This window comes from Struthio camelus, chromosome 19 (genome assembly GCF_040807025.1).
Source record: "Struthio camelus isolate bStrCam1 chromosome 19, bStrCam1.hap1, whole genome shotgun sequence".
In the NCBI taxonomy this organism is placed as follows: domain Eukaryota; kingdom Metazoa; phylum Chordata; class Aves; order Struthioniformes; family Struthionidae; genus Struthio; species Struthio camelus.
Genome location: NC_090960.1, coordinates 12,311,820 through 12,331,356, shown reverse-complemented (window position 1 = coordinate 12,331,356; position 19,537 = coordinate 12,311,820). Strand labels below are relative to the sequence as shown.

At 46.0% G+C, this 19,537-nt stretch overlaps 1 protein-coding gene across 4 annotated transcripts; it reads left to right on the top strand.

The window, feature by feature from the left end:
• Positions 1-2,478: 2,478 nt before the first annotated feature.
• FBXW10B (F-box and WD repeat domain containing 10B) lies at positions 2,479-18,256 on the top strand. 4 transcript variants are annotated; one of them, XM_009673898.2, is made up of 14 exons: positions 2,479-2,656; positions 3,615-4,515; positions 7,407-7,616; positions 7,717-7,844; positions 8,907-9,029; positions 9,735-9,850; positions 10,337-10,540; positions 10,879-11,000; positions 11,572-11,720; positions 12,524-12,666; positions 13,445-13,603; positions 14,393-14,667; positions 15,630-15,815; positions 17,054-18,256. In XM_009673898.2, the coding sequence occupies exons 2-14, from the start codon at positions 4,023-4,025 to the stop codon at positions 17,926-17,928; spliced, it is 3,183 nt and encodes a 1,060-aa protein (XP_009672193.2). In that variant the 5' UTR covers positions 2,479-2,656; positions 3,615-4,022; the 3' UTR covers positions 17,929-18,256. The 4 variants fall into 4 exon arrangements, with proteins under 4 accessions (XP_009672193.2, XP_009672168.2, XP_009672177.2 ...); XM_009673873.2 differs by lacking the exon at positions 2,479-2,656 and adding an exon at positions 6,089-6,259 and having other exon boundaries at positions 3,878-4,515; XM_009673882.2 differs by lacking the exons at positions 2,479-2,656; positions 8,907-9,029 and adding an exon at positions 6,089-6,259 and having other exon boundaries at positions 3,878-4,515.
• Positions 18,257-19,537: the final 1,281 nt, after the last annotated feature.

Below are 19,537 nucleotides of genomic sequence, written 5' to 3'. Positions count from 1 at the left end.
TGGGGTATGGGTACAACTTGTAAAATTACTCCAGCAGGGTTATTGTAAAACCCTTGCCCTTCTGGGCAGAGGGGTTAAGCTTGTTGCTGAAAGGGGTCATCCCTGCAGTGGCAGTGAGGCTCAGGGTCTGCAGTGAGGCTGGGGCAGGGAGGCAGCCAGCAGCAGGGGGCTGCATGGTGACCTCAGGGCTGGTTTGGGTGGGCTTTGCTTTGCTGGGTTGCTCAAACCTCTCTGCCTGGTGACCTCCAGTGGGGAGCCTGCCCTAGGTGGATGCGGCTGCTCCTCCTGCAGCCTTCCTGAGGTTGGTGGGATTGGGGCACGATGCGGCTTGGTGGCACTGGGGCCTTGTTCCACCCTGGACAGCAGTTTCTTGGGGTGAGGGGGGAATCCTGCTGCCTTTGCTCTGAGTATTTGTGGTGCCCTCCCAAAGGGAGGGGTGGCCCAGCTGGGAGCTCTGGCCGGTGTCTGCATGTTAGGGAGGAAAATTGCTCCCTAGCGTGTTTTTGTGGCCTGCTGCACTGGGCTTTGGCTGTGATGGCATTTGCAAAGCAAAAGGAAAAAGCTCTCCATCTGCCATGCAGCTCGACTCCTGCAGTGTGGTGGTGCAGGTGTGCTGGCTGTAACGCACACTTGTGTGCGTGAGACACTGAAAAGTGTTTCTGTGCGCTCGCTTTCAGGTGCAGATGCTGAAGCCAGGCAGTGGAGGTCTTCAAACTCTTCCAAGGCTTTCTAAGGACACTGCAGCCCAGCGATGTCCGGCAGTGCATTAACTGCTGCTGTTTGCTTACGACTGGGAGGAGCGCCAGCCCTCCTGGACTGTGAGCGCTGGCACCCATGGCGATATGTCCCCTCACTTCATAGGCCGCTCCTTCCAGTTTAAAAGCTTCCCGTGTCAGGGCTTGGTCCCTAGCCTGCATTAGATGCACGCTCCTGTTGAGCTGAATCCCTTTTCCGTTTCCACTTGACTTAAGATGCTGCTTTCCCTTACCCTCCCTACGAGGAGGGAGAAGGCCAAAGCCGACTATGACACCACTTGCTGTAGCTTTGTTCTAGTGGGAAAAGTGCCCAAGCCGATATAAACATATGCTGCTGTTGTAGCAGCTGGAGGCCTGAGAGCTAAGATCTCTTCTTAGTGACCTGGAAGAGCTGGAGAACTACCAGAAAAGTAGAGTTGCCCCCAAGGTGTGTAGCAGGACAATGTTTGGACTTGCCTGGGATGCCTCCGGTCCTCCTAAGCCCAACAAGCAGCCTGCAAGTTCCTGGAGGACTGACTCCCTTTTGTGGGTTTATCCTCTGTACAGCAGGTTTTAAATGCTCCAAGGAGACTTTACAATGCTTGTAAAGGACATGTCAGGGAGGCAAAGATTGTTTCCTAGCTACAACCCAGAAGAGCATTTTCTGAGCACAGGGAGTAAAATGGATCAGTGCAGGAGGGGTTGGGATCTCTGCAGCAGGGAGTGCCAAGCTTCGCTTTAATTGGATAAGCGAGCATGTAGAGACACCCCCCAGCTATGTTTGGTACCAGTGAAAAAGGGTGGTGGCGGTAGGACCGGCTACTGCTGTCCGCTTTGCTCCAGGGAAGCAGCCCTGCACTGGGGAAGAACGGCTGAGGCTGGAGCTCTGCTCTTCTCTGCTTGCTCTCCCAAAGAGCTGCTCGGAAATCCCACTCGGGACGTGACGGTTGCGATGCGCGTGGGGCGGCTGTTTGGGGGCCCGAGCCCGCGATGCTTCTCGCGGCGAGCTTGTTCCGCGCGCCCCAAACTCTGAACTGCTGCGCCTGCACCGCTCCGATCTCCGCCGGAGACGCTGCCGTGCAGGGAGCGTCTCCTTGCCACCCCAGCCCTGTCTTTTCTCCTTCTGCTTGACGATAGATGAAAGAGCCGAACAGGCACAGCAAGCACCCCGAACTTGTGTTTGCTGGCAAGAGCCAGGTACGCGACCGCTGATGCACCTGGGTCTCTCTGCGGGCAGCCAGGGAGCCCCTGGGGAGGGGTGAACTCCTCGCTGCCTGCCTCGTCTGCTCTCTTCAGTTTTCCCGTTTGGGCTCATCTGCAAAAGAAGCTGCCTCTGTCTCTTCAGAGGACAGCGTTTTCACGTCCTCGTTAGTCCTCTTACCTTCTCCCAAACACCAGATGAGCCAGCTTGGTTTTCTCTTATTCTATGTGTATTTTAACTCATGAAGCCATTAAATGAGGCCTTCTCCCAACCGCGGTAGGCTGGGACTCTGGGGAAGACTAAACACGCATTTGTTTTGACCGGCAGAAGTTGATTGTGAAGTATTCGAGGACTTTGCACAGTCTAATCACAAATACTCCCTGGATCAACATTGTTCAATTTTAATTTGTCTCCAGGGTTCTGTGCAGAAAAGCAAACACTTTAGTGACCAAAGGCCGATCGTGCTCCCGCTTTCCAGAGGCTTTTTACATCTGTTTACTTTACTTCCCAGTTACCTTCTGTTCCAGGGACCTTGCACCACCTGGTGCCAGGGTGCCCCTGCCCAGGCAGACCCCCCCTTCCCCTGGCTGTTTCATCCCCCCGGGGGTGTCAGGCAGGGCAGGCCCCTCTCACGGCCCCGGCACAGCTGAGGTGGAGGCGGTTATGCCCAAAGCGGCTGGATGCCATTTAGCAGCTCTTCAGCTGCAGTCGGGAAAGGCAGGTGGGTATCGGGCTGGTGGTCGCGGACAGCCGGGGCTGGGCACCTCCCTCCCCCTGGTTTAAGGGTTGGCAAACAGCCGTAATAGCCGCCCTCCTAAAATGAAACACTAAGAGCAGGCATAGGCACAGGCATACAGTCCACACGCAGTGCTTTGTACTTTAAGATTTGCCTTGTTCTCCTGGCCACAGCTCCTCCAAACAAGCTGTTTGAAAAAATTAAAAATTGAAATCCTTACCGAGTGACACAGCTTTCCCGGGCAAAAACGCTGCCCGAACGGTAAAACTCGGCCGTGCGGCCCGGGGCGAGCGATATTAGAGGCAATACGGCAGGGGGCGGGTGCTGCGGCCGGGAGGAGGTTTACGGTAGCGGGTGTCTCCTAGCAGCCGCGGACGCCGAGGGGCTGCGCTGCGCGCGCGGGCGGCGCGGGCTGGGCTGGGCTGGGCTGGGCTCCCCGCTGCGCTGCGCTGCGCTCGCGGGCGGCGCGGGCTGGGCTCCCCGCTGCGCTGCGGTCCCGGGCGGCGCGGGCTGGGCTTGGCGCGGTGCTGCGCTGCGCGCGCGGGCGGCGCGGGCTGGGCTGGGCTCCCCGCTGCGCTGCGCTGCGCTGCGGTCCCGGGCGGCGCGGGCTGGGCTTGGCGCGGTGCTGCGCTGCGCTCGCGGGCGGCGCGGGCTGGGCTTGGCGCTGCGCTGCTCTGCGCTCCCGGGCGGCGCGGGCTGGGCTGGGCTCCCCGCTGCGCTGCGCTGCGGTCCCGGGCGGCGCGGGCTGGGCTTGGCGCGGTGCTGCGCTGCGCGCGCGGGCGGCGCGGGCTGGGCTGGGCTCCCCGCTGCGCTGCTCTGCGGTCCCGGGCGGCGCGGGCTGGGCTTGGCGCGGTGCTGCGCTGCGCTCGCCGGCGGCGCGGGCTGGGCGCGGCTCCTGCCGGGCCGTCATCCTCATGGATCTCCATCCTACCCTGGGCTGAAGCCTCCCAGCTTGTGGATCTCCATCCCCCACGGCCTTCTATTCTCCGCTGGCCTGAAGTCTCTGAATCTGCAGCCTTCCATCCCTGCGTGCCTCCATCCCATACTGGGCTGAGCCCCTGAACCTGTGTGCCTCCATCCCCATGGATCTCCATCCCATGCTGGGTTGAGGCCTCCGAACCTGCAGCTCTCCATCCCCATAGGCCTCCATCCTACACTGGACTGAGGCTTCTGAACCTACAAGCTTCTGTCTCATGCTGGGCTGAGGCCCCTGTCCCCGTGCACCCCCATCCCCGTGTGGGGCTGTGCAGGAGGCAAGCGGGTGGCCAACTGGAAGCTCCTGGCTTCCAGGCTCTCTCACTCAGGCCACTGTCCCTGAGCTGTACTTGCCCCCAGGAGGGCAGCTGGAGGGATGGAGAGGCAGGAGTACAGCCTGTACTCTGCTCCTAGTCTGCGATGTGGGAAGGAAACAGACCTAGTGCCCGTGTGCAAAACCTGTGAGACCTGTGTGTTGGCCTGGAGGATCTTCTCCACCAAGGAGTGGTTCCCGCGAGCCGGCGCGCTCACCCAGAGGAAGTTCCTGCTGGGCATCATCAAGCGTTTTGACAGTTTCAGTTTACTCAGCTACACTGAGAAACTTCTGAGAGTGACCGAGGAGAAGGATTTCACCTACGTGGGCTCCCAAATCACTTACAGCCTCAGAGACTGGAACATCTCCAGCTCCAACGGCACTTTGGATCCACAAAGGCTAGAGCAAGACATGCAGGACACGTGGCGGTGGTTTGCAAAAAGTGGCTATTGGACTAAAGCAAACTACACTCTGCTCTTACTGAAACTGTGTGATGCCAAGTTACTGCTTACGGCAGCTGCCCTGGTGCGAGAGCAAAGCGTCCTTGCAAGAACAGGTAAGCAGGATGCTGATGGCAGAGGTTAGCTCCCACCTGCCAACCGGGCACCAATGTTCACTGAGGTCAAAATGAAATCATAGGGCCAGACTCAGACTCTCTAATTCTTTGTAGCACCAAAAGCCACAGAGCTTTCTGGGACTAGATTGTCACCTGATGTAAATCAGCATAGCTCCAGTGTGCGTGAGCCAAGGACATAGCCAGTGTGGCAGGATTAAAGGATCAGTTACTAACTAGACACTCAAGATTGCAAAACTTAGCCTAAAGCTCTTCCCCTTTTCACAATTACCTTTAGTTATACATAGGACCCATGGGACAAATGTTCTTGTCTGAGCTAGGTAAAAGTATGGAAATACTATGATATAGATTTTCAACTGATTTTTTTAATTTACTTCTTATCAGGCAGAAAACAGTGGACCAAAACACTTGCTTTCGGAGCAATCAGGTCTGTGTCCTCCTTCCGCAGCTGAAGATGTGGCCCAGGGAACTCTCATTTTGATCTAGGAGAGACTCCCACAGAAAACTTTCAGTGATAAATTGCATCAAGTTTACTGTTTGGTGGCTCTGATGCTGTGACAGTTTTCCCTTTAGTTTCTTTTGACATGATCACTGTAGGAATAAAAGATACTGGCCTGTTAGGGGCTGCTGGGGAACTGTGCTGGATTCCCCTGAACTACACAGATTTCTTCCAGCTGAGACCTCACAAGCTGGCTGATTTTAAGGCAAGCTGAAGGCAACTGTTCGTGAGCTAGGCGAAGAGGACCTACCCTAGAACACAAGCACCACGCACCAGGGATGATGCTGAAGATGAACGTAACATTGCCCAGCAGCACGGGCTGGGTTCCTTCTTGTCATCTGCAGGAGTCAGCCGGCTCCTGCTGTTGCTGGTCTGGCTGTTCCCCTCTTAAGCAGATGTTTCATTTCTCTATGCAGGCAGCACAAAGGGCAACTGCTGAAAGCAGCAGCTCAGCTGACATTAACTATTAATTGTAGCTTTATTTGCCTCACACTATTAACCTTCTGGTTAACACTGCAAATCCTATATCACCTAGGCCTCTGATCTTTCCAGCTGTAGGAAATAATTGGGCAAAGCAGGGGGAGAGGGCACAAGCTGTGGAGGAAACGGAGGCGTTCCTGGCAGCAGCAAACAGAGCCAGATGGGACTCAGGCCTGCCAGCTTTATCCTGACCCAGCGCTATCCTCCAAGGACCAACTCTCCCTTGCAGTGCCAGCCTGTATGCAGGCATCAGAGCGCGCAGTACTTGTTTAAAAGCGGTGATCATTAAAAAGCGGTATAGCCTACAATAGTGTATAGTTGACAGCAAAGTAAGGAGAAAACTTCCTGACATGAATTCTTCTGGGCAACAGATCTCAGAAGGAGTGGTTGTCGATTGAATTCTTTAAGTAATGAAAACCATACTAAAGAAAGCCCTGAAGGGACTAATTCTGCATACGTAGGAGGGATGGAATAAATACTATAGCATAATATACTTCCTATTCTAACTGCTGCAGTCCCCTAACTCAACGCTAAGATGCCTATTGTAAAGTTTGAATTTTTGCTTAATTCTGCCAGATAAAGAGGATGTAGATGAATCATCTCCTAAATTCCTAAACAGCATCAAAGACAACAGTCATCCTCAATCCAGCGGCCGGATTCATTTTGCATTACAATCTGTTAGTGCTTCATCTGCAGCCCTTGCAAGTAGAGGTTCATCTGCAAAAACCAGCCAGTTCGGTAATACAGGTACCGCTACCTGAGTATTTAATATTAGAGAAAATGTGTGGCATTTCTAAGGAAGTGGAACATTAACAACTGGCACTGCCTAGCAACAATTCTGTTCTGGGCTCGTTTTGCCAAAAAGCAGAGCCTATCATGGCAATACTTAGCTGGAAAATTCAAGGAAGTCTGGTACAAGCAGAAGTTATGTGATTCAACAGATTTTTTTTTGCTCTGAGTCAAGTTTCCAGATTTGCTGAGGTGCTGGAAGCACAATCTTATAGCTTAGATGAAAAATATGGTAAGGCCCTTTTGCTCATAGAGTATGGCAAGATGTTGTTCTGTAAGGTTGAAGGTGTTCCATCAGCACAATCTGAATTCCATAAGCTAGCACTGTGGATCACGTTGCACCTAAAAGAAACCACCTGTAGCGTAAGGCTTTCCTAGCAGTTTGACAAAGATGCTAGAGGTGTCTATGGACACCGTGAAAAAAAAAAAGTAATATGAGAAGAGCATTTGTTGTGTTTACCTTTCCGTTACCTTGGAGAGAGTAGAAGATAAATTTGTCCCCGTTTTTTTTCTTTCTGCAATATCATGCACAAAACTATATTTTCGTGAAAGGAAATCCAATGGATGAAGGCTGAGAGGGCCTTCCACTCCTTTCAGACTAGAGTGCTGTGTTCTTGCCACAAGAGTGTTTTAATGTTCCCCTTAAAGACTAGGATAGACCCCTTCCTGTGCTGGTGATTCCTGTAGATAGAAGTGGAAGAGGTAGGGAAAGTATCTTTTATTTGTAAGGACAAAAATGTCACATTGCATTTCCACCTTGCCCGTCATAGGGTGTTCCATGGCACATCTGATCACCTGATCTTTTTCCACCTATGAAGAGCCCTCAGTACTTTTCAGGGCAGCGATAGCTAGGAAGAGTTAGCATCCTACACGCTTGCACCTTCAAGCCCCGTGATAGTGTGAATCGTTCTTCAAGACATTTGAGTACTTCCTGCTCCCATAGTTTGAGAATGCCCACCATTTTCTTTGGAACTGTACGTTACTGAAGGGATTTGCAAAAGTCAGCTTAAAGTAACTGACTTTTGCGTTGCGTTACTAACAACTGTACCATTAATATATGCCGAAGCTCAAGCACTTAGAGCCTGTCAATTCCATTGTCTTCTAGGTGGTCAACTATCAACAGTGTCCTTCTGTCCCCAAAACAGTGAGTATGTCTTCCAGAAGGGTCCTAATATGATGAGTAAGTCATCTGTTGTGTCCTTAGTTGCTCCAGGTGTCACTGTGGTTCCTGCATCTCTCCAGTCAGCCTCTCACGTCAACAAGTACAAGGACTTCATTCGTTGCTTGCCAACTCACCTGTCCGCGTACATCCTGGGTAAAGCTCCTCTAATTTTCCAGGAATGGTTTATCCTAAGGCTCAGAGATGGCCTCTAATATGTGTAGAGGTTAGCCACTCTGTCCTTTTAATTCCTCAGGGCTTTTGGACCGAAAGTCCCTCAACACGTGTGCGGCTGTGAGTAAATGTTGGGCTTTTCTGGCCAAGAAAGTCAAGAGGGAACATGTGTCACAAAAAATAAGACAGGAGGAGATCGTGTGTTTGCAGGTATGAGGCCTGGGCTTCTACCGTTATCACGCACTTTAAAAAGAGGATTTTTTTCTCTCGCTGCCCAGGCCATTAGATAGAAGTGCCTTTTCTGGAGGTCACTTCTCAACTTCATCCTGTTCGTTCTTCCTCCTTTCTCATTCTGCAGAGCTATGCTGGGTTAGATGTTCACACAGTCGCAAGTAAGCACAACAGAATAGCCTTTATTGACCTTTAGAGAGTCTGCAGGTCTAAAATTGGATCATCAAGAATTTTTAGTAAAGTAAAGTATGGTCACAAACAAAAACACTGGACTTTCAGGAGCCAGCGATAGGGTGCAAAGCTACAGTAACTCCCTGAGGCAGCCAGAACAGTGAACTTCATTAGTGCCCCGTTAGGAACATGAAAACGCTGGGTTTCCTCACAAGAAGTGAGAGTGGGTGGCTGGGACACAGTCAAGCAGAAGTTGGGGAAAAGGTTTGTCCTGGTTAGTACAGACGTGCCCATAGACTAAGTTAAGAGTAGAAGCAAATCCCCCAAAGTGACGAAAGTTAGGGATTATATGATTGAGTGCACACTATTATTTTGGAAGAGAGCATGGAAATCTCAGCTCTGTGGTAATACTCCAAGAAGGCTTAATGAAAGGTTCCATGCGTAAAAAATGAATCTTAAACAATTCTCTATTGATAAAGACTTGCTGAGAGCCTTTCACACCTCAGTGGGGATGGGGATTCCAAATCAATTGAGTGGTCACTAAAGGTGAGACGTGCTTTGAAATCCTCCTCCCTCCCTGCCCGAAATGTAAAAACTTTGCAGCTTATTGATGCAAAAGACTTCTAAGTTTGAAAAAATTTGTATTTTTTCATAAGAAGTTAAATCTTATACCAATAAAGTGGTGAATGCAACCCAGTGCTCTTAAACAAGCATCATGAGGACATGGCATTTTTCCCAAAGAACAAGCCAGTGTGTGCAGCTCAGTTTTGCATGCAACTGCAGTGTTGAATGGAGATCAAGCATATGAGCAGTATCCTCTGGTTGCTTGGGCTTTGCAGTGACAATGCTGACTCTGTTGCTTTATTCCAGGGATCGTGCCCTAGGGGAGTGGTTTCCAACTATGCTAAAATAGTCAATGTGACAATTCCACGGTTAAACAAAAAGGGAGATGTCATCCAAGTGAAAGACCACAAATGGAGTAGTAAAATGAAGGTCTGTTGGAGATGGTTTGCCTTCCGTAGATCCTAGGTTTCAGCATTTGGGGAGGGAGGAGGCCATAATGATCTTGGGAGACTGGACTGTGAATTAGGTGCAGCTTTGCTCTTCTCCTACTCCTGCTTCTGGCTTGCACTATCATGAGCAATTCACAAGGACCAATACTTGCTCAGCCCTCCTTTGTATGGGAGGGAGTCTGCATTTGTGAATGGAAGGAACTTCTGCCTTGTACTAATGCTTCCCCACAGTCCCATGAATAGTCTTGAAGCCAGGGCAACATCATGAGGACATTAAATTTTTCCCAAAGACGAAAGGGTGCACTTATCAAGTATTCCATTTTTGCCACTGAACGACGTACAGAGAACAACCCTTGGGACAGGTTGCCCAGAGAGGTTGTGGAATCTCCTTCTTGGAGATATTCAAAAGCTGTCTGGAACGCATTCCCGGGCAATGTGCTGTAGGTGCTCCTGCTTGAGCAGGGGTATCGGACTAGACGATCTCTAGATCGCTTCCAACCTCCATTCTGTGATTCTGTACTAACTGGGAAATTCCTGCACACTAGGTGTTCCCTATGGACATTTTCTATCTCTATTAGGCTCATCAGCACTGTAGGAATCGAGCTAATACGTACTATGGAGTAATGCTGCACTCTTCCCCCCCCTCCCCCCCCCCCTTAATGTTTTTGTATTTCTCTCTCTGGAGGAGGAGGAAGAAGATAGTCTGCAGTTAGCTTATCATGGTCTGCAAACTGACACCATCCAGCTGGAAGAGAGAAACGTCTTCTGTGGCTCCTACAATATTCGTGTCCTCACGGACCAGTACGTAGACTGTCCAGCTGCTTTCTGAACTAATCCTGTAGGGCCAAAGAGTGACTTTGGAAGATCTGTCAGAAAGTCCTGAGATCCCTCTATGGGAACGTGTGGCTGGAAAAGGGTCTCTCAGCATCAGTCTTAAAGAATCCCCAGTATCTAATCCACTTTTTTATAAGATATCAAGCTGAGTCATTTTCAGGGATGTAAGGATTAGCAATCCACAGAGGGTCTCAAAGGACATGATACCGGGAGAAACCACCTCCCCTTTTTAAACTTACTGTCCAGATACAAACCTGAGTATATAAAACCATGAACCGTGCTTGTGGTGCCCTGCAAAGGATTCACGTACCTAAGCGTGTTGTCCATCAGCTTGCCTTATAGTTCAGCATCAAGCATCATAGAAAAGCCTGTCAGTAACTCCTACAGCCTGATGAGATCTGTTAGATGTCATTACCTGGCTAAAGCTCACCTCAATCGCTGCTTCTTATCCAGATCAGACCCAAACAGAGTAATTCACTACAGTGGTGGAAACTTGGTAGCTGTTGGCTCCGCAGACCGAAAAGTGAGGTTTCTTGGTGTGATGGAAATGAAAGAAGTGCTTCCTCTGCTCTCTGGCCATGCTGGGAGCATCAAAGCACTGTACCTCAATGAGAAGAAAGGATTCGTTCTCAGTGCAAGCTTTGATCTCAGCATCAGGTGAGTTCTCTACCTAAAGTCAATAGAAGTCACCTTGTGACTGGCCAGTAAAAAAAAAAAAGAGTGGTTATCTAAAAAAAAAGTCTACATCGGAAGGCTAATTTAAGGTAACTATACCAGAGATGAAATCTAACTACAAGTTTCCAGGCAGGTTTGGAGGTGGATGAAAAACTACCTGAGAAAAAAATTTCATATAAAAGCTAATTTGATGGTTCCTACATTACTCCAGTAGCATGTTGAATGACTCCTGATTTAATCCATATTAAGTAGCAAACAATGAATAAGCCATCAATTTAGTTATTAATCACTGGATTCCCTTTTTGGTCCTTACTTTGTAGATGCTGGGATATATACAGTGGTGCTTGTACGAAAATCTTTCATGGTCACTCAGGGACCATCACTTGCCTGGATTTATACAAAGATAAGTTTGTGTCAGGAGCCAAAGATGGGATGGTGAAAGGTGAGAGTCAAGAGCAGGAGGCTCCCGGTCAAAAGCGAAATGGGCAGGGTACTTGGAGTCATGATGAATGTGACATATAAAGTGTGTGATTCTGAAAATAGGTATATGAATCAGAGGATGGATTTTATTTTCTCATACTGCTGCTTACAGAATAATAAGTTGTGTGAGTGTGTGTGCATACACACACGCGCGGTCTGTGTCATTGCATAAATTCTCATTATTTCTGCTCTTATTCAGTTTTAAATGGCTTTGTGGCCTCAGCGCCAGACCAAGTCTTGGGAGAGCGGTATCAATTTTCAGCTTTGCCAGAGATTTCCTTTTATTTATTTATAAAATAAGGATTAAAAGGATATGCCATTTTCTAGGATATGCCTTTTTTTTTTTTTTTTTTGCATTTAAAAATTCAGTCACGTAATTAAACTCTTTAAGTCAATACCCGGCTCCAAGCTGAGCTGCAGGCACAATGTGCAACTGAAATTCCAATATTACCTTCTAATTCACGTTGTACTCAGCCAAACTTAGCATTGCAACATGGATATTTTTTAATATTTCTCCCCTTTGCTCCTAACAGTATGGGATTTGGAAAGCAGGAAATGCCTCAAGACCCTGAAACACAACAATACCATTTGGGTAGTTAAAATGGATGGCACCCATGTCGTCAGTGGTTGTGACAAAGGGCTTGTGAAAGTCTGGTATGCTGATACCGGCACGCTGATCAAAGTAAGTTTCTTCTTAGATAGATGATTCTGTGCTAAATTGTCCAAAACCTTCTATGCTAGTTTATCCTGACTTTTTGTTTATGTCACAGACTTCCAAGAAAAAACAAAACCCTCCCCCCGGCAGTCTAAACTAGCAAAAGAAACTGCAGAGTTATTGGTGAGAGAACGCTATACAAAGTGGTTTGCAAACAACTGGCCAAATTCTAACCTGGGGTTTGATTTACCTTGCTCAAATCCCCATCGTGATCTGTTCTGTGCAGAATCTGCTTTTGTATGACAAGCTGGGAAGGGAGCGAGAGGGTTTGACCAACAGCTTCCAGGGTTGGAGGTGTCACATGAGCCCAAAATGTGAAATTTGCTGCTTTCTGAACCAGTAACAGTTTATAAAGTTGAAGCAGCTGGCTAGCTGCTCTGCAATTTAAAGATTGAGGCCGGAGTTGCTAATTAGGAGATGTCCAGAATTAGTATTAGTCCACAGCTCTGAAAGAAGAGAAACTCTTTCCACCCGAGCTGAAGAAGACTGCAGCTCTACGATGCAGTAACATATTTAGCACATATAGTGATTATGGGAAATGATGATAATTCCATGATAGTAGCTAGTCAGCAGCAGCAGGCCGCTGCATAAGAATGTTTCTTATCAGGGACTATTAAACTAACACAGTTACCCATGTTGGGTATTCATATATTTTAATACAACCTGATAAAGCTTCTATGAAGATGGTATTGTGCCTGCAGTAAGGTGTCCCGCTATGTTTACATCCAGAATGCTGATACTGTGTTACATCTATTTGTTTTACTTTGCAGATATTAGAAGGGCACCAAGGTCCAGTTAAGTGCTTGTCCTTTGATCAGTGGCACCTAGTTACGGGAAGCACTGATGGATATGCCCTGGGATGGAGCATGCTGGGAAACCATAAGAGATGCGTAACAGCTTTCCGCCACCCCAAGTAGGAATCACATATGTCTTTCAAGTTATCCATAAACGTTCACTACAAATCTGTAAAGAATATGTCTCCTTCACAGGAACATAAAATGCCTGAATTACCATCCCTAGAATTTGAAACATCCCTGCTCTCAGTCTTCATCTTAAAAGTAACATCAGGCAATAGGTGGCCGTAACAAGTGTTTGTCAGTTTATCAGACCTGTAATAACCTAAAATGCAAATATATAACCACTTGCTCACAAACAAGGACGAATTAAGACTGTGAGCCTTTATAGTACAATAGTACAATATTTCAAAGATCCCAATCTATTTTTACTAGGGTATCATACTATCTGATCAAGAATAGAGAATAATGTGCATGTGAAATTTGACTGAGTTATATGCTGTAAAGCCCTATCAACTGTGTATTATGTCACTTTGTGATGTTTTAATTGTATATTAAAACTGTGAAAATTGTAGCATCAGATTGTTTTCATTTATTTTCTTAGAGATAAACATGAAATTTAAAATGCAACAGATGGCCATAAGCACACTGGTTGCTCGGAGAAGGCTTTGTTCTTTTTGTTTGTTTGGACGCAGTCATCTCAGTCCTCTTCCAAAGGTGGGAGTGCTTATAAAGGAATTCACTGCCAGGCCTTTTAAAAATCTTGATCAGCCACTTTTTTTTAACCTGTTGACGGAAACAGACCTTCGTATCTCACCCACGACAAAAGAGTTAGTTGCTCTGGTCTCTTCCTGAAAGCATGATGAATGTACCAATACTCGTGTGTCTTGTTTGCAGAGGAGTTCTGTTTCTGGAGTTTCTCTATCTCAGAGTCGTCAGTGGCTGTGCTGATGGAAAGATTCGTATATTTAACTACCTGACTGGAAGCTGCTTGAAAGTGATGAGGGCTAACAGCAGAGGGGACCCCATATCCTCTTTCTGTGTTGCAGAAAATAGGTTGGTGATAACAGTTGCAATCAGGCCCTCAACTGATTAGGTAGATCACTTTGCAAATTAAGAGACTGTGTATTTTTGTATTACACCGTCCTAACAAATGGTTTTAAAAGACCCTGCTGTTTATTGACCACTTCAATAATTTGTTTTATTCACAGTGGCTAAAAATGGATTTGTTCAGACCATTTAGTAACCTACAACTTCTTGCGTGTAGCATGTTTCTCTGCAACTTAAGATAGAGACCCAGCTATAAAGCCAAATTGGTAACTCAAGTTTAAGAAGTTGGCAGGATCAAGTCAAGGCCTACGAAGGCCTTTGCCTGTTCCATGACCTGTTGTCTCTCATAAAAACAATCATGGAAAATTCTTCCAGGTTCCATCACATCCATACCTCTAGACTAAAGGTAGTTCTCTGCTTCCTCCCCCTCCAATTTAGGTTTAGGTGTCCCTAATAATAATGTACCTCCAATCTCTGTTGGCATTATACTGGTATAACTCAGCCCACTGTCAGGAAGTTTCATCCTAAAAATTAATTATGCCTTAGAGTTGAATGGAAAGAACCCTGCAGAGTTCACACAAACTACATGAATTAGAACATGCAGCATTTAATTGCAGAGACAAGAAAGTAAGTAATCGATACTGCTTGTCTCTTCCTTAAACAAGCAATAATTACCTCACGTCTGTTGAAGTACCCCAAGGTTTGTAATACACACAAGCAAATGGATCCGTCAGCTAATAACTGCTTTGTTAATGACAGCTCATGCTTCTAATACCATTCGTTTCCATTTTCCAGGATGGTGATCAATGCACTGAGCTGTCTGCTGATGTTCCAGTTTGAGGATGTCAATTGGAACTATACGTTAAAGACTGACCGAGAGACGGCAGGAAAGAAAAAGGAACAGCGCAAAGGGCTTTCAAGCAAACCACCGGTTCACTTTCAGCGAATGAAACACAACAAAGTCAGCCAGAAGACCTATCAGCTTCCTCTGGAGACGAAAGATGCTGACCAGCTAATGCTGTCTTACTTGATCTGCTGCCGGTCACTGAAAGGCTCTGGAATGTCTCAAAGTACTACATATGCCCTTTGCAATACTCTGGCATCAATTTCTAAACTGAGTTTTGAAACAGTTTCAAGTACCCACTGCCTTCATCCTAACCAATATGCAGATTCTCCACTTTTTGCAGAGCAATCTGGTAGACGTACTGCTGCATCTCAGTGGTTCTGCAAAGGCTTTACAAAAGCCTAGAAATTACACCTTTTTGGAAAGAAGGCTGGTACAAATTCAGCAGTCACTGTCATTTTCTCACTGAATAATGCAGAAATCAGTAGTATTATTCATATTCTTATACTTGGGTGTTGCGCTGAAATATGCAGCTGATTCAATGCTCGAATTATTTATTAAAAAACACCCCAGAAAGTTTTAGGAGCACCTGCACAGAGAATCTGTCATCCCTGGGAAATGCAACTGCACATGACCTGGCACCTTTTAAACTACCATTATGATATATATATTTTTTTCTTTTCTAAGTCTGCAGGTATTTAATACGGTATTTATCACAAACCTCCAGCTCCACATTCAAACTGTGTTGCAGATAAATTGATGGGCTAAGAAAGCTGTCATACTTTTAAGACCTTCAAATGCTGACTTCTCTGATGCAGCTCTACTTGCTGAAAGATCCAGTTTGCAGAAGCAGGAAACAAACAGGGAATTAACTATAAGTTAATTTCCGTGGCAACAAATATATATAAGCTGTATACATATACATTTAATAGTAATACTTTTAAAAATCAGCATTTGCTACATTATCTTTGAATTGTCTATGATGTTTTTTGCTAATTGAATACTTATGGATTTATTTCTAATACCTAGACCTTTAGAAGCTGTGATAAGAGGCAAAATGGTAACCAGGGACTTGAAATCCCATCAGTTATGACATATTGAAAAAAAAAAAAAAGGCAGGGGTAGGGAGGACATCAATGTTTAACATCATCAAAGTTATCAGAGATTATTCATTCTTCCCTTTTCTAGCTCTCCGCTACAAACTGATGAAAGCAGCAGCTTGCCAGCCACAGCAGAATTTGCTCAAGAGCACAAAATCTTTTAGCATTCAGGCACAGCAGAAGAAAAAGCTTTCCATTCCTGATAACCAACTCCATACGATTGACTCAGAAAAGTCAAAAAGAGCATATTTTGCAAAGACAGCAGCAGATACTGGTAAGAACTCGTTAAAGCCAGATAGGACGGTAACGCTTAAAACGAGTGCACCTGAGATAAATGAATTGATTAAGGAAAAAGTAGTGATCTCGAGAAGAGAAGATCATTCTGGATGAAAGGTTTGCAGGGGGTAAAATAGATCAATACCAGTTACTCAGAAAATCATCTTAAAAATACGTTGTTGGCAAATCGTCTCAGCTAGCCAACAGTGACACGGTAACCTAAATTTTGAAAATGAGATAGCACTGATCACAACCATAGTCCTTGGCCACATGGCATTTTTCTCCTTAATTTATAGTGTTTTCCAGGTTTGAATTTCAGAATCTGTTGGGAATTATATAGAGATCTCAGAGCCTAAGAAAGACAGACTGTGAAATCAACAGACCAGCTTAGATCAGCTGAACGTCTCCAACCCCAAATTCATGGTGCCTGTAACTGAGATCCAGGGCCATGTGTACTTGCAGATCAAACAGCGCTAAATTCTGGGACTGAGGAACAAGGAGCAATGATTTTCCTTAGCTGTTTTCCTGTATTCTGCCTTTCAGAGCTATAACCTAATGCTACATGAAATAAACTTGCACAGGGCAGAAGTTTCAGTTAACCAGTTTGGAAAAACAGAGCTGTATTGCAAAACAATTGACATGCAAATGGCACGACATTGCAAAACAAAGTGATAAAGTGAATTGCTATGCCAAGGCCGTGGTACTGAGTATCCTACACCGTTTTGTTAAAATCTCTATTTTTTAGTTAAGGGCATAATCACACAATCCATCTTGGTGCGTCATACACCAGATATCACTCCCTAAATGACTTGAGACATCGCAGGTAGGTTATGAAGCATGTCTTGTCCTTTCCAACTCAAATTCAGCTCTGAGTAGTAATTGTTCAAAGTAGTTTTCAGACACAGGCTATTTCAGAGACATCTATCAGAAAGTGACTTGTGTTTAACCCTTTCTCCAATGCACAAACCATGGGATGAGAAAGGGGGCGGTAGATGTTAGCAGTATCAGTAGCGAGGCTGAGGCTGAACAAACTGAAATGGGCATCATTGGCTTGTAGTTTCTTACACTGCGTGTTCTGCAGATAAACCTGGACTCTCTGTATGCCTATCAGTTTGGCATCCATTCCTCTCCCAGCTCAGAGTAGCACCCTGCCAAAGATCACAAGAACTATCCCTGACTCCAACTATATTCAAACCATATTCAGACAATGTGCGTTTTTTTTTTTTTTTTAAACAGATGGTGAATCTGAATATGGCTCTTCCTTCTATGTACCTGCGCATGCTGACAGGACAGAAGCCACTTTACAGTATAAAAAGAAAAGGGGCCCCGGCTGTCCAATGTCCCCTAACCAGATACTCTTAACTACCAATACACTGCAGAACAGGTACAATTCAGCGCCAGTCAGCTCCAGTATTAAGCGTACTCCAACAGTCACGGAAGCACGGGAACCTCCACTGCATCAGCAAGAACGCCCTGAAAAAATGCAAATATACGAAACCCCTATGCAGCACAAAAAGGTTCAGACAGTCCAGCTCCAACACATGAGATCTAACAGTGATTCTCTGACCATGAAAAGAATTTCAACAGCCTTTGAAACGAAAAGGTTGCAGCTCAAGCTAATAAACTCTTTGCATGGACCCACCGTGAAGTCCTCCATTCCTGCTCCCTCCATTGTACGTCCCAAGTCATATTGTGGTTTGCTGGAAGAAAAGAAAGCTCGTGGTGGCCATGGTAAAGTCATTCCCCTACCTGAAGTTGGGGTTCAGCTTATCGGCCGCTTCACAACTTCCTCGGGACCAATAAAATCAACACCCATGATTGTACGAGTGACAACTGAAGCAGTTTCCAGAAGAAAAAAGCCCTTTCTTCAATATGCTGCAGATCCTTATCGGATTAAGAGTGGATTCAGGCTTTTTACAGGAAAACAGAAGGTAGCGTACGAGGAAGCGACAACAGTGCAGTATCAGGCAAAGCAGACAAAACTCATGGAAGATCAACAAAAAGAGAGCAAGAAGGCCTGGTTAAGGAAAATTAAAGGTCTTCCTATAGATTCTTTTACCAAGGAGGGGAAAATAGCTGCTCCTGAACTTGGCCTTAATACATTTATCTGAGATAATCTATTAGTCCAACAAACCACCAGTATCTGAGCCTTCTCAAATATATTGGGTCTCTTACGGTGTCCAGCTGAGACTGTCATCTCGTGATCCGTCCAATTTATAAATAAGTATAAAAGAAATCCCCATTCTTTTTTTCTAATAAGTATTATTGGTATAGTTAAATTTATTTCTCAAGGCAGCCAGTGGAGTGACTCCTCTCCTGAGATCTGATATTTTGCTAGACCTATTGCTACTATAGACACAGCATTGTTGTTTAAAGACAAGGATCACTGACGAAACGTTTTAACTGTATTTGAATAAAAACATTCCTATTCTTACTAGATTCTATAGGGATTTATACGATTTTGAATTTAAATTATGGAATTTTAATAGCTGGGGTTGGAAGGGACCTCTAGAGATCATCTGGTCTAACTCCCCTCGCAGGGACTAACTCCCCATGCAGGGTCAGCTGGAGCAGGTTGCCCAGAACCGTGTCCAGTCAGGTTTTGAGTATCTGCAAGGATGGAGCCTCCTTAAGGTCTCTGTGCAACCTGTTTCAGTGCTCAACCACCTTCACAGTAAAGAAATGCTTTCTTGTGTTCAAGTGGAATTTTCTGGGTTTCTGTTTGTGCCTACTGCCTGTTGCCCTGTGAAGACCACATTTAAACTTCTTTACCCTTCACACATCATTATAACTTCATATGGTACCAAGTTTTCTTTCGAATTTCAAAAAGTTGAAGAAACGCGTTTATTCAATGCCTTCCACAACTGAATATTCATAAACTCCCCTAGTCCTTCATTCAAATCTCAGTTCAGGAAGCTTCTTACAGTAAAACTCTCAGAACTCAGAAGAGGCACATACTGAGATGGACCAGCCCTCAACATCCCATTCAATCCCGTGAATGTTCTCTTAAGTATTCAGCTTTGTGGAACACTGCAGGCCACTGCTTCTGGTGCTCTTTATTATCATACTTCCGGTCCAATCCAAGAAACACTGACTGTAACTCCAAGTCAAAGAAATGGTAATTCTCAGCTTCTCTTGGGCTCTTCTTCCGTGCATTCTCACTAGCAGTTGGATGCTTACCCCAGTTATTACATATTCCTTTTATAGAGCTATTAATGCATGTTTTTGAGAACATTATGCAATGTATAGCATTCAGGCTCATCCCCTGTTCACACACCATACTAAAGGAAAAAATCTTTCCCGTTTATTTCGGCGATGGGATGGTTCATTTAAAGACTGTGTCTAAAATGTTATCAATTACATAGCGGAAACAAGCCAAACATCCTTTCAGGGAGCAGTGGAACAGTCCCCCAAGAGCCCACAGAGCTTCCTCCAGCCGTGCAGGTTTTCGAGGCTCAGCTAGACAAATCTGCGGCTGACACTTGAGTGCTGGCAAGAGTCCCACTCTGGGCAGGAGGTCGCGCTAGAGGGATTTCCAATGAACAGCTGCTACGAACCCAAAAGACGCTAGATGAGCTATTTTAGAAAGCACAGACTTAAAAGGAGATTCCTTTCGGGATGCCTTTCCTTCCTTGTCGGAGATTCCGACGTTTACCACTACGTCACGAATGAAGAGAGTAACGTCAGTTCCGCAGCTTCAACGGGCAGTTTATTCTCCTT